This window comes from Camelus dromedarius, chromosome 23 (assembly GCF_036321535.1).
Source record: "Camelus dromedarius isolate mCamDro1 chromosome 23, mCamDro1.pat, whole genome shotgun sequence".
Taxonomy (NCBI): Eukaryota; Metazoa; Chordata; class Mammalia; order Artiodactyla; family Camelidae; genus Camelus; species Camelus dromedarius.
This window is the reverse complement of record NC_087458.1, coordinates 11,664,256-11,677,612: the sequence shown is the minus strand read 5'-3', so window position 1 is coordinate 11,677,612 and position 13,357 is coordinate 11,664,256. Positions and strand designations below refer to the sequence as shown.

General features: G+C 48.6%; 1 protein-coding gene across 4 annotated transcripts in view; it reads left to right on the top strand.

The window, feature by feature from the left end:
* OLFML2B (olfactomedin like 2B) overlaps nucleotides 1-13,357 on the top strand; it is a 36,363-nt gene that overhangs the window by 9,373 nt on the left and 13,633 nt on the right. For all 4 annotated transcript variants that reach the window (XM_010984408.3, XM_031435892.2, XM_031435893.2 and 1 more), the window contains exon 4: nucleotides 8,119-8,295. In XM_010984408.3, coding sequence (XP_010982710.1) covers nucleotides 8,119-8,295 — 177 coding nt within the window. The remainder of the gene's footprint in view (nucleotides 1-8,118; nucleotides 8,296-13,357) is intronic.

Here is a 13,357-nt window from a genome sequence, read left to right as displayed (position 1 = left end):
CTGGCAACTATTTACATAACATTTACATTGTATTAGGTATTATAAATAATCTAGAGATGATGTAAAGTACCTGGGAGGATGTCCGTAGGTTAGATGCAAAATATTACACCGTTTTATATAAGGGACTTGAGCATGCATGGCTTTTGGTATCTATGGGGAGTCCTGGAACCAATCCCCTGCAGATACCAAGGAATGACTGCATCGCCCAACTGTTTTCCCAAGTGGTGGTACAGGTTTACATTGCCTCCAACAGGGTGTGAAAGCTCCACACACGTTCTTAACAAAACTTGGTCTTGTCAGACTTTTTAATTTTTATCAGTTTGGAGCGTATATCTTAGTAGGGCCATTTAACTGTGTACCAAAAATGTAACCTCCCCCAAACATCTTTCCTATTCATCTGTTGGAGGCCTGAAACCCCATGGGCATTCCTCCAGAACTGGGCCAAGTAGAAGTAACATCCCAGGTGGTCAGTGGCCCAAGAACCTTCAGTGTGGTAGGTCCAGACTGACACTCTCCTGACAATGACTTGGAAGGGGAGGGGATGCAGGAAGTATGGGTGTGTGCTGGAGCTGGGGGGCGTGGGCACAGAATATAGGTGCCAGAGGAGACAGGAATTGCAAGTCTAGAAGGAAAAGCTGTAGCTTCAAAGGCAAAGACAGACCCTATTCATTGCATGTAGGCCTGGCAGCAGCACAGATTGAGCTCAGAAGACTTTTCTGTGAGCTCTGATTACACCCAGAGACACAAAGACTCGTAGGCAGCCCCAGCCTAAAAACGGATTCTGAAGCAGCAAGACAAGAGGCAGGAGGTACAACCCTAATACCACATACTGCTTCCAGGAGCAGATTTATTATCAAAGTAAAGAAAAAGGCAAATAGAGGGACAGATCATTAAAATAATTGCTTCTAGCATCAAGGCTTTAGCTGAATGAAATCATGCCCATAAAAATTTCAAATCTTTGTGAAGAAACGCCCCACCCCCTCAGCTGCAGGACACCTGTCAATGCTTATAAGTACTTGGATATGACCGTGTACACAAGTGCCTTTGTATATGTGTGGGTGCATATCCCAGGCTCTTTAAATAGATACATGCCTGCAAGTTTCCCAAAGTGTGGTTTCTGTTGCCCAAGCCCTGCCCCTTCAGGCTGTGTGACTCTTTTTCTCTCACATCTACCTGTTGGAGTTTGCAGACCCCATCCATGAGTACAGATGGGCACTGTGGAACCTTGCGTGTCACCTGAAGCCTTTTCTCCTGATGCTGTGTCCATGTGCGATTTAGTCTACAATGGATTTACCAGACCCAGAACTGGCCCTCTCCCCAGAAAGTGCTGGCACAGGCATTGTTGAGGTCTCCTCCCCTAGACCTAAGGATTTGGTGACTTTGTGTTTCGGGTCTGGAAGGCAAGATCAAAGAATCCTTCCTGACTCTGGGGGATATATCTTTTTTACCAACTACTAGGAAAATGTAAGTTTTGTCTGTGCAGGCCTGGCCACGAGTCAGGGGAGCTGTCTCTTTCCAAGCCTCTCCCTTCTGCCCGTCCTCCTCTCTCATGGAGACACCCCAAGTGCTCACTCTCTCTCTTGATCAAATCTGCCTTCACAGAAGGGTTTGCTGTAAGTCATTTCACTCTTCTCCTTACTCAGGTGCATCCCCGGAGAGGAGTGTCATTCAGCCAGTCTGACCACAGTGTGAAAAGGGAAAGGGCTGGAGATAATATCTCTAAGATGCATGTCAGCTCTAATGTTACTGAATTTAATTTACGTCTTAATATGGGTTCAGGTCAATATATTACCTCTCCTGGGGTTAGATATACTTCAAATCTAAATTGTCACTGTGGCATGAAAGGTGTTCTTCATGGCTAAAGGGATCTAAGGTGTGAGTGTCGGCCCTCCACCTGCTGGCGTAGGAATATCTTGTAGGGTGTGAGGGAGTGTATGGCTGTATTTAAGGGGTTTTTCATCAGAGGCCTGGGACTTCTTGCCCTTTACTTGTTCGACAGTCTTCCAGGCTCTGGACTTCTTGAGGACAACCTGGGTCGAAGTCATCTTTGTTTGCCAGGCCTTAGCCGAGCATGGGATGTGGACTAGAGGCTCACAGCTGTTCAGCTGGGGGAGTGATTGAACACATCAGCTGGCCACCCTCCTGCCATCAGCTGTGGTCAGAGGGATTGTACTGCGTCCTGCCTGTCCCGACAGCTGGAGTACCAGCTGTTTCTAGCTGCTCTCCCCCTCCAGCTCTCTTACCAGGGGCTGGAGACAGCTGTCAGCTGGGGTGGCTGTCCCAGGCCACCTGGTCCTCATCTTGTCCTGGAGGGATCCGAGAGGGGAGGGACAGGGTGAGCGGATGAGGACTCCAAGCCCTCCCACCAGGTCCAGTTACCCTCATGCTATCTCACTTCCCTTCCACAGGGAACCCTGCTCCCTCTGCCCTCAGGCTTGCCATCTGCATCTGCGCCCTGTGCACATCCAGCCATCTACTGCTAGGGGTCTGGTGGCCTCTTGGATGCAGGGGCACACCCCTGCTGCATGACATGGGGCTACACTTTGGCCCAGCTGTGGTCTTGCTTAGTCCCCTCCTACAGGTGTCTGGTGTGTCTCTCTACAACACACCAGCCTTGGGTCCTCACCTTCCTCCCTGTCCCAGCCACGCCAAACCTGAGCTCCCCTCCCCTTTCCACCTGTGTATTTGCTACTGAGATCCCAAGGGTCTGTCCCACTCCAGCTTTGGTTATGTGTCAAGCCCTGTTTTGTGCCTGGCACCGTGCCACATGCAGCCCTTCGTTCATTTTCCATACCAAGCCTGGTGAGGGAGGTATTGCCATTCCTTCCTCCTCCATCTGGGGCCTGGAGAGGTCCCGTCACTTGCCTTATGTGGTTCCATAAAACCAGACGGTGACTGTGGTGTGGGTTTCATACCTGATCTGCAGAGTCAGCACCTTCCCCACCGCACCCCTACACCTGTTTCTGGTCTGGAAAACAAGACCACAGCAAGCTTATAAGAGCTTTGCAGGCTGGTCATCTTTCCCTCAGGTCTGCCCTTTTGGCTTAAGCTGCCCCATGGTCTCACCCAGGCATGCACACACTTGTCCAACAGCTGGGCAAGGTCAGGACACAGTGTGTACCCATGGAACAGCCCATGCCGATGGCACCAGTCTGCAGACCTGGTTGTGCTGGCCCTCCACAACTCGTTAACAGCTGTACTCTGACCAACAGTGCTACCCATTGCTGACTGCCAGCTCTACCCTCAACTCCACCTACATCCAGTTCCCCTTTGCCCGGGGACCTGCCTAGTTTGCATTCTTCCTCCCCTTGGGCATCTGTGCATCTGGCTGTGGTCAGCACAGGACACCCGTCCCCATCTGGCAACGCAGGCTTGCTCTCAGCAGGCACCCTCCAATGCCCAACTGCATGTCTCCAGCCCCTGGCACTTGTTCTGTGAATCCCTCTCAGTTCCCTGGCTCTGCCTAACCCAAGGACCCACGCACAATTCCCAAATCTTTAACTGCCATGTCTGGCTGTGTTCTGCTTTCTGTGCCAGCCCTCTATCTACCTGCTCTTCTTCCCTCCTCCTTTCCCTCCTCACAGCATCAGCATCCTTGGCAGGGCCCACGTGGCGTGCTCACCCCTGCTAGATAGGCATCCTTCCTGCCTCCTCCACCCCCTTGCCAGTTCTGCGCACAAGCCAAGTTGCACACACCATAAATGTCATGGTTGCAACTGTCTCAGAGGGGAAGAGCCAGAGGCATGAGGTCATGGGGTTCACCCTTCAGCCAAGGCAGGATCAACAGTATCCTGTGTGGGTGGCATCCCCAGTGCCTCCTGAGATGTACCCCCACAAAAGTCCCTTGGTATGAAGAAGGCAGAGCCCCAGGGAAGAGTGGGGAGCCCTGCAAGGCCAGCACCCCTGGGGTGGAGGTGGCTGAGTGGGAAGGGTGGCCAGGGAGGGGCTGCTGCTCCTGCCACCCCGGGGGATACCAGCTGGCTTGGCCTGGCAGGCCGATGGGGTGATGCCACCGCCAGCCTGGTGTTTATTCAGGAGGCTGGTGGGCTTTGCTGTTCCCTTGAGGGGAATAAAGAATATTGCTCCTCTGAGTTCTCAGGGCCAGGTCTGCCTCAAATCCTCCTCTGTGGAAACCCAGAATAATGACTCCTCACTAAAACTAGAAAGAGTATTGGACATTTATAAATCAATGAGAGGGGGGCCTTCCAGGGGCCTAGAAAACCCAAGATCTAGGGGACAGGGGCCAAATCTGTGGCATTGCCCTTTCGCCTCATAGTGAGTGCCAGGGCCAATGCTGACTCTTCCAAGGTGTCAAGGAATTGGGTGGGATCTTGTTTTAGTAAAAGGCTACTTAGGCCAAGCCATTGGGTCCACCCAAAATGGGGTCCTAGGGCCACAGCTGCACAGTAGATGTGGACATACCTCAATCCCCACCTTACAGACATGTTATCGACCTTGCTAATGAGTCAGAGCCTGCATCTGTCGTATCACCCTGACTTGCTTTCTACACGGCACGTTTCACTAGATGATGCTTTCTTGTTTATTTCTTGTTTATTGCTTACTTCCCCTCAATGAGGGTGGTCTTCATTGGAGTAGGATCCTTGCAGGTCTGGTTTACCCTCAGAGCCCAGAGCCGAACCCATGAGGCAGTAACACATCGAGCCCCTGAACCCGCTGGGGCTTCACTATAAGTCCCAGGACGTGGGAGCTACAGGGGACAATGCACAGGCTTTGCTCTGAGCAGGTGCTCATGGATGTACAGACATGCTTGAATCCCACTAAGGCCCCAGAAAGAACCTGGTTCCTGTAAAACAGCCTCTCTCACACATTTGGGCCCCCTTGCTAACAGCTATACCCTAAGCTTCCAACATTTAAGACAGTGCTTCTCAAACTTTCATGTGTATGCACATTGCCTGGGGGATCTTGATAAAATGCAGCTTCTGATTCAGCAGGTCTGGGGGAGGCCCGAGCTTCTGCATTTCTAACAAGCTCCCAAGTGATGCCTATGCTGACGGCCGTTTTGAGCAGCAAGGATTTATGGGAGTCCAACACTTCTATATTTCTCTGTATATGCATATACTATTGTATATCCTGAGACCAAACTGATGTATTCATTGGCATCTGTGATGTGCTCAGTGCTGCTTGAGAGCTAGCTGAGTGCCAGGAACCTCTCCTGGTGTTCTTTTTTTTCTTCTTTTTTAAATAGAAGTATAGTTGATTTACAATATTGTGTTAGTTTCAGGTGTACAGCATAGTGATTCAATAATTTTTTTCTGATTATATTCCATTATAGGTTATTACAAGATATTGAATATAATTCCCTGTGCTTTATATTCCTTGTTGCTTATGTTATTTTATACATATAGTTTGTATCTGTTAATCCCATACTCCTAATTTGCCCCTCCCTCCCTCTGCTCTTGGGTAACCTTAAATTTGTTTTCTATGTCTGTGAGTCGGTTTCTGTTTTGTATATAGATTCATTTGTATTACGTTTTAGATTCCACATAGAAGTGATAGCTTATAGTATTGTTTTCTGTCTGACTTACTTTACTACGTGTAATATTCTCTAAGTTCATCCATGTTGCTGCAAATGGCAATATTTCATTCTTTTTTGTGGCTGAGTAATATTCCATTGTATGTATACACCATATCTTCTTAAGCCAATCATCTGTTAATGTCTCCCAGTGTTCTTAGTGATCCAGCAAGTGAACTGAAAAGCAAGAGTCAGGAGGCTGGGCACTGGATTCAGTTCTGCCACTTTTTAAAATGATCTGGGGTAGATCACATCCTTACCTTGGGCATCAGTCTCCTCATTTATGAAATGAAGGGTTAGGCTTGAGTTCTGGGGTCCACTCCAGCTATGACATTCTAGGAAAAATTACAACTACTTAGTATGTCCCATGCACTTCCACACATATTAACTCATTTAATCCTCGTAACAACCCAGAGGGAAAGTGCTAGTGTTCTCCCCATTTCACACATGGGCACACTGATGCACAGGGAGTTTAAGTAATTTGCCTAAGATCACAAATCTAGCAATAGCAGCATTTCGATGTGAACCAGACCACTTCCTTCAGAATCCACGATCTAAACCACTGCCCTTGACTGACCCTGTACACTTATCAGCAATGACCGCACACCCAGGAAGACCTCTGTCCCATGGGCTTTAGCTGTCACAGTTAATTCTGTGCAATCTAGAGAGGCTGGCTTGGCCTAAGCCCCACAGAACACTTTGAGCCTTTCCAGTGCTCAAAACTGGCGTGCTCTGAAATGCCATAAGAGTGGCATGACCAGTGGTCTGCAGCCTGGTTAGTTTTAACAAGCACCTCGTGGGCTCCTCTGGGCAGCCCATGTAGACCCACTGGAGCCACAGTGTCTGGGTGTCACCATCTGCCTTATGCACTCCCTAGATCTGAGCCACCGTGGCTTCCCTCTAGGACATTAGCAGCAGCTTACCAGGCTGCAGACTGTGCCTGGGCACCGTCTGAGCTTTTGCACTTACCGTGTCTGGCTGTCAAAGAAAGATGGAAAGCAAATTCATCCTCTGTTTTGACATGGTTGCTTCCTCTATCACCCTCATAAACAAGGCCCAAAGGAGAACATCACATTTAAAAATTCAGATGCTCATGGAAACCTTAGAATGGGGGCCAAAGCTGGAGAATGTTAGATCTCGGTGCAGTAAATGTCTCTAAAAATAACTTAGAGGAGAAAGGAGACCTCTGAGTCTGCTGACAGCTGTCCATGATTCAAATCCCATTCAGCTTCACTTCTCTGTCCCTGGTGCCTATTGCCCACTCCCTCCCTCCTTTGAACCCACATTTGTTACTTACAGAAGCTGACATGGTTGGTCATCTTCCTCCTGCAGTGAGGACCCTCTGTCCCTTATTACAGTTGTCCTCCTACCACCCCCGCCCCATCCCAGGACAAGGACCCCAGGGGAATTAGAGGCTTTCTGGCTGCCACACTGTACCCTAGACACAGGAGGTACTCACCGGTGTTGGTTGACTGAAGTGAAGCTTTGGTTCTTTTCAGTATGAACTACATCTGGAATATGGCTAATTCGCCAAGTAGGGGTCATTTAGGGAAACTTTTTGTGGGTGGATAGGAAAGTTTAAAGCCAGTCTATCGACTTCCTATGTAAATGATGATTTTAAAAGCTGGTAAGCCATAAAAAAGAATGAAACATTGCCATTTACAGCAACTTGAATGAATCTAGAGAATATTATACTAAATGGCATAAGTCAGACAGAGAAAGACAATTATTACATGAAATCACTTATATGTGGAATCTAAAAAATAATACAAAGGAATCTACATACAAAACAGAAACCAACTCACAGACATAGAAAATAAACTTACAGTTACCCAAGGGGAAAGGGGGAGTATAAATTAGGAGTTGGATTAACAGAAACAAACTTCTATACATAAAGTAGATAAGCAACAGGGATTTACTGTATAGCACAAGGAACGATATTCAGTATCTTGTAATAACCTAGGGAAATAATCTGAAAAATATATATATATATATAACTGAATCACTATGCTGTACACCCAAAACTAACACAATATTATAAATCAACTATATTTCAACTTACATAAGAAAAGAGTAAAAGAAGTGCTGGGGAATAGTTTGTGCTCATTAGAAAAGCAGATTACGTAGATTTCTTTGGCCACCTCTTTTAAAATTGCTTAGAAAATCCTTCTTTCATTAATTGAGGCACTGGTTCACATGTGTAAGGGTGCAAGCAAGTGGAATTTTTTTTGTAGTGTTACTCATCACTGGATAAGGGCATACTGTGTACAAAGGATGGAAAAATAGCAGGTGTTCCAGTATCCTGGGGACGTGGCAGTGTTATTATTAGGAAAGCTGTGGTGGTCTTGGGAAGTATTTCCAGCAGTGGACATTCCAGAGCCAAGCTGCCCTGGAAATGCTGCCTGGGACCGAGCACCAGTCCTCAGCACAGGGCTGGACACACTCTAGGTCCCCAATTGCTTCCAGCTGATTTCTCAGTCTGTAGCGTCTCTGTGTTCTGAGCAGAACATGGTTGCCAGCTCCCTCCTGCTTGTCTTTCAAGCACTTTCAAAAAATCCTCTTTTTAAAATTTTCTCTCTTCTCAGGAAGTTTCTAAAAACCTCACCAAGGAAAATGAGCTAATCAAAGAGGACATGGAAGAAATTCGAACAGAGATGAACAAACAAAGCAAAGAGAACTGCTCGGATAATGTCCTCGACAGCATGCCAGACATCCGCGCTGCGCTGCAGAGGGACGCAGCAGCAGCCTACACCCACCCTGAGGTACAGCCCCAGCCTCCAGGGGACCCTGACCACAGAAAGTGTGCCACCTGCACCTCACATGTGCATGGAGCTTTCAGGCTTTGGTCCTTCCACGGGCATGGTCTCATTTCATCTACACAACAGTTTTATAGGTCTGATGGGGCAGGGGTTGACCCCATTGTACCTTAACACTGAAGCCCAGAGAGGGTCAGCGAGTAAATGTTGAAGCCAGGACTCAAATCTGGGTTTCCTGAGTCCCAGTCCCCATTCTTTATTATAGTCCATGCTGCCTTTTCAAGCATCCCTTGTATTTATAAGTTAGGTAGCTTGTCTGGGTCCATCCTGTTTCACTCCTGCTGTCCTGGCATAATTATGAATAGCTCCTTCTTTCACTCTCAAAACTGTCCCGGTTTGGAAACAGTAAGCGATATGGTCCTTCCTATGTAAGAGGTACTTTGTGATAACACCATGTACTTTCATCACTACACCATGTGGTCTTCACCATCACTCTGGAAGACAGCCTGGGGTAGAGATCAATATCCTCACTTTGCAGATGGAGAAACAGATCCAGGGATGCTCACGGTCTCCCTTACTCAGCCAGGAAGTGGTGGCTGGGGGCGTCTTGAAACTTTATCTCTTCCCACTCACTTGTATCCTGAGCACAAAGTCACCTGTGCATGAAATGAAACACTGTCTAATGTGATTTGAAGTGATGCCAAAGGACCTGTTTGCTTAAAAATACCTCCCCATTTGATACCTGTTTCTTTTGGCTCTGGTTACTAGGTTATGTTTATGTGCTAATGGTTACATGTGTTATTATTTAATGTGTTGGGTTATCTCCTAAGTTGATGCCTGAAAGGCAGGCATTAATTTGGGAGCTAACCCCCAAAAGTGGAAGAGGAAACAGGTAAATTTTGGTAGCAGGACTTGAAGATTGTGAATATTTTTGCAAGGCAGGTCTGGATGAAGTATTGTAAGAGGGGTCCCTGGCAACTACAGAATAGCAGCTGTTAAGGGGGGCCTTGCTTACTCTTACTGGGCCGGTTGTCAGTGGTGGATGGCGGAGTGTGGATTCCAGGTGAACCACTGAGGGACCCCCAGCCTGGGGCAGGAAGGCAGGGTGTGGGCGGAGCAGGGCCTGGGAGAGGGACAGTCAGGGCCCCTGAGCTGTTCCTCTTTGTGCTGTGATGTGAAAAAGGGCTGGGAAGCATTGCTGCGAAGGCCTCTGTTGCCTGGGTCATTGAGAACTTGGGTAAGAGAGGAAGTAAGACTAGGTATGTGGGCTTGGCACTCTTAGGTAGAGAAACTCACCGAACTGGTGCCAGGTAGGTGGCAGCTGTGGGTTTCAGGAACCCCAGGCACGTGTGTTCTGAAGGCAGGATAGCAGGCAGATTAGGACTCTGGAGGCAAGAAGCCCTGAAGGGAGTATGGTGCCTACACCCTGCCCAACTTGTAACTCAAAATAAAACCAATTCCAAACCGGAAAATAAGTACAAGGATAGCCAATAATTCTCTGGCTTAGCCCATGATGACTGCTTTGATGGTTATTTAGAAATATCATATTGCTTCAAGAATTATTTTTATTCTCATTTTTGGGTGTCCCCAACATGCCAGCTACTAAGCCTGTGTTTAGTCTGCTTGGTGGGACATCCCTGAGCAGGTCTGAGCTCATAAACCAAAGAGCCAGAGGACATTTGGGCTGGAAGGGAAGTTGGAGGCACCCGCGCATCACACCTGGGGTGCCGCGGCAACTATCGCAGCCCAAACGGCATCCCCTGCCGGCCCAGCTGCCCAGCGGAATCAGACACTCCCTGCCCTCTCTGGCTTCCAATTTCCCAGTCGGCTGAGCTTGAGAATTCCATCTGTTGTCTCGATGACACATTATGTGGTATGTTCAGGAACCCAGCTCAGATTTCCTGAGGGCAAACAGCAAACCAAATCAAACACACCAAACGCTTTTTCTCCTTGCTCAGCAAAGCTCTTCTCCCTCCTGAAATCCCCTTGCACACACTGCTGAAGTTAGCACAATCCACCCCAGCCAGAGTGGTGGGGGCAGATCTAGGGCCAGGGCAGGACTGGAAAGGGGGAAGTGGGAAAGGGGGCAAGGCTAGGATCTTCCTCTCCCTTTTCATCCGTCTGTCTCTGTAGTGAACCCAGTGTTGAAAAGGGGGTGTGTGCGGTGTCTGGGTTTGGTTGTGACTTTCAGGGTTCTAAGAGCTGGAACTGCGTGCAAGAGAGGGGAGAGTGCACTGCAGGAACAAAGCTAGCACACAGCACCAGGAAGCAAGGGGGGCACAAGGCGCCCAAGAGTGATGAAGGAAGACGTCCTTATAGAACATGGCTAGAGAGGCAGGAAGGGAGGTCTTCAACAAGGGTGATGGAAGATGATGTCGGCGTTCATCAGGTGGTCAGTGGCACTTTGTTGGAGGTTTCTCTTCAAGAAGGTCCTTGCCTGGAGGATTGGCAAGGGGCTCTGGGGGCTGGGTGGGAGTGGAGAGGGCAGGGTAGAATTGGGAACATCAGGACACTGGGAGTTGAAGTCATACAACAGTTTAACAGAGAGGAAATCAAAGCTTGGTTGGTGTTGGGGGGAGCAGGGTGGGGGGATCTCTGACGCCTAGTGCAGCCTGTCGCCAGTGAATCCAAGGAAATTACATGTTCTCTGGCAGAGGCTGTCCATGGTCTTGCTCCATCTCCTTGGCTGGGAGAAGGAAAACTGTACTTCCCGCTCGTCCCTGAGAGCCTGGAATTAAAGACAGTTCCTGGGGTTTGCCACGAAGAAATGACAACTTGCTTTTGCAATGCAGAGGGAAACCAGGGTCCAGCAATTAGATGGCCCGCAGCGTCTGAGTCAAGGGCTGGGGCCTCTTGTCAGCCTCTGGGGCAGCTCTTTCCTATGGGAAATGAGGGATCCCCATGTCTGCTGGGTGCGAGCCAGACCATGGCCCCGAGGACTTGGGGATGTTGATGAGTTTTTGGATCGCAAATGAGTTAGTCCCGTGATCACAGCTGAGGACAATGCAGCTTTCATATAAGGTAGAGCACAGGCTTTGAATGTAGGCAGCCCTGAGCCTATTTAATGGCCATATGACTTAATAAGTGCCCCCTCTCAGCCACTTAATTGATTGGCTGTCAACAAAATTGCTAATTGTCTCTGAGCCTCTCTTTCCTCATCTGTAAAATGTGGACAACAATATTTACCTTGTCCCATTGTTTTAAGGCTTAAAAATAATATAAAGGGACACATCGGACCATAATAGGTACCTGGTAAAATGCCATCACCGCCAGCCAGGTATTCCCTGCACCGCTAGTTGAGGTCACGTCGCCGGCAAGAAATGGGAAGTGAGGCGGGGCAGGCAGCAGGACAGGGGGCTGCCCAGGGCACAAATCTACTGTTTCTTCTGGGCGGCTCTCTGGCCTCAGCCAGGGGATGCTGGCAAAAAAAGTGTCCCCTGTCATCCAGGAGCCAGTCACTGCTGTGCGCTGGAGAGTGAGGAACACACATGTAGGAACTGCCATGTCTGTTGTGCTATCTGGATAAACTCTCTTGTCATGGGAAAACCAGTACAGGCTTGGGGTGTGGTTGGGAATGAGGACTCCGACTTTTCTCCAGGCCAGATTTTAAAGTTCACAACAAGAGCCTGATTTGCTGCTTCCCGTGCAAAGTGAGAAAGTTGGCCATGATAGTTGGATCCCTGCCAGCGAATGTTCAGTGAGCCCGAAGGTCCTGCTCTGCCCCTCAGGGCACTGGGCCTCTAGGGACAGAGGTTTTGTTTCCAAGTGAGCTCTGCTCTCTGGGCGGATTTCACCAAAGATTTAAAGGGGCCCTCCTACCTCCTCCTGGTAAGAATGGAGCTCTCATGGCTTAGGTGACTATGGGTAGCAGCCCCTTCGTTATTCGGCCATTGGAGTCCCCATGAGAGCAGGGCTGAGCCACACCCCATTAGGTCCCTGCATGCTTCACTAAGGGGCCACTGCCCCTCAGGGGCTGGACCCCTGTCAGGTAGCTCTGATTTTGAGCACAGCCACCTCCCAGGCCCTGCACCCAAGGTTCTTTGCTTTCAAACATGGCTTATTGCGACCCTGGGTGAGGGACATGACTAGATGAACCATGGCAGGACCAAGAGACCCTGTCACACTGTGTACACAAGAGGTCAATCCCTGGGTGGCAGCTTGGAGGACAGGGTGGTCCTTCTGTGTGACCAGAACTATCACAGAGGCCTTTTTGTGGTTCCATCAAGATGTCCAGTTCATGGGCTACCTACTTTAAGGCCTCATTTAACTGGACAAAAATCCTAGTGCCAGTCACAAATGTAGGCAGTTCCTTGGGATATTGTATGATTCAAAGGTTCAATTTAAGAAATATTAAGGAGCTTCCACCCAGGAGAATCAAAGATGAGCAAGAGGTGGTCTCTACTCTTCCAGTTGCTCACAATCTACAGAGACAACATTCTTAAATAATACCTGTGGAAGGCAGGCTGGGAGAGGTGCTATCATAGAAGTACAGACTTGTAAGCACTAGGAGTTATGTTCAGCTTTGAGTAAGAGACTCGAATATAGTGCTTAACAATAGAGGGGTTTGTTGTTCTTTCATTCAGAAGATCTCTGAAGGCAGTTGGTCCAGGGCTGGTATAGTTAGCTATAAGGTGTCATTACTGATGTCAATCCTCAAAATCCCCTCATGGTCACAAGATGGCTGCTCAGCTTCAGCCATCCTGTCCACATTTTCCTGGCCATAGAAATGAGGAAGAGTACAAAAAATTCCTTCCAGCTGAGTCAGCCCCCTTTTCTAAGGAACTTTTCCAAAAGCTCTTCCCACCTACTTCTACTTATATCTCACTGGTCAGAACTTAGTCCCATGACCACTCCCACAAAATCACTTTCTCATTAAGTCAGGAACAAGGAGACAGGGGATTTGGGTAGTCACTTAGAAGTCTCCGCCACAAAGGGCAAAGTGAAGATTGGGAAGGAAATGAGATAGTCTGGGGATATTTCCTTGGGGTCCAGAAATTGTTAGCCAGGCCTTGAGAAATAAGTAGATTTCATTAAGTAGCTTTGTGGAGGAAAGAGAATGGCCTTCTAG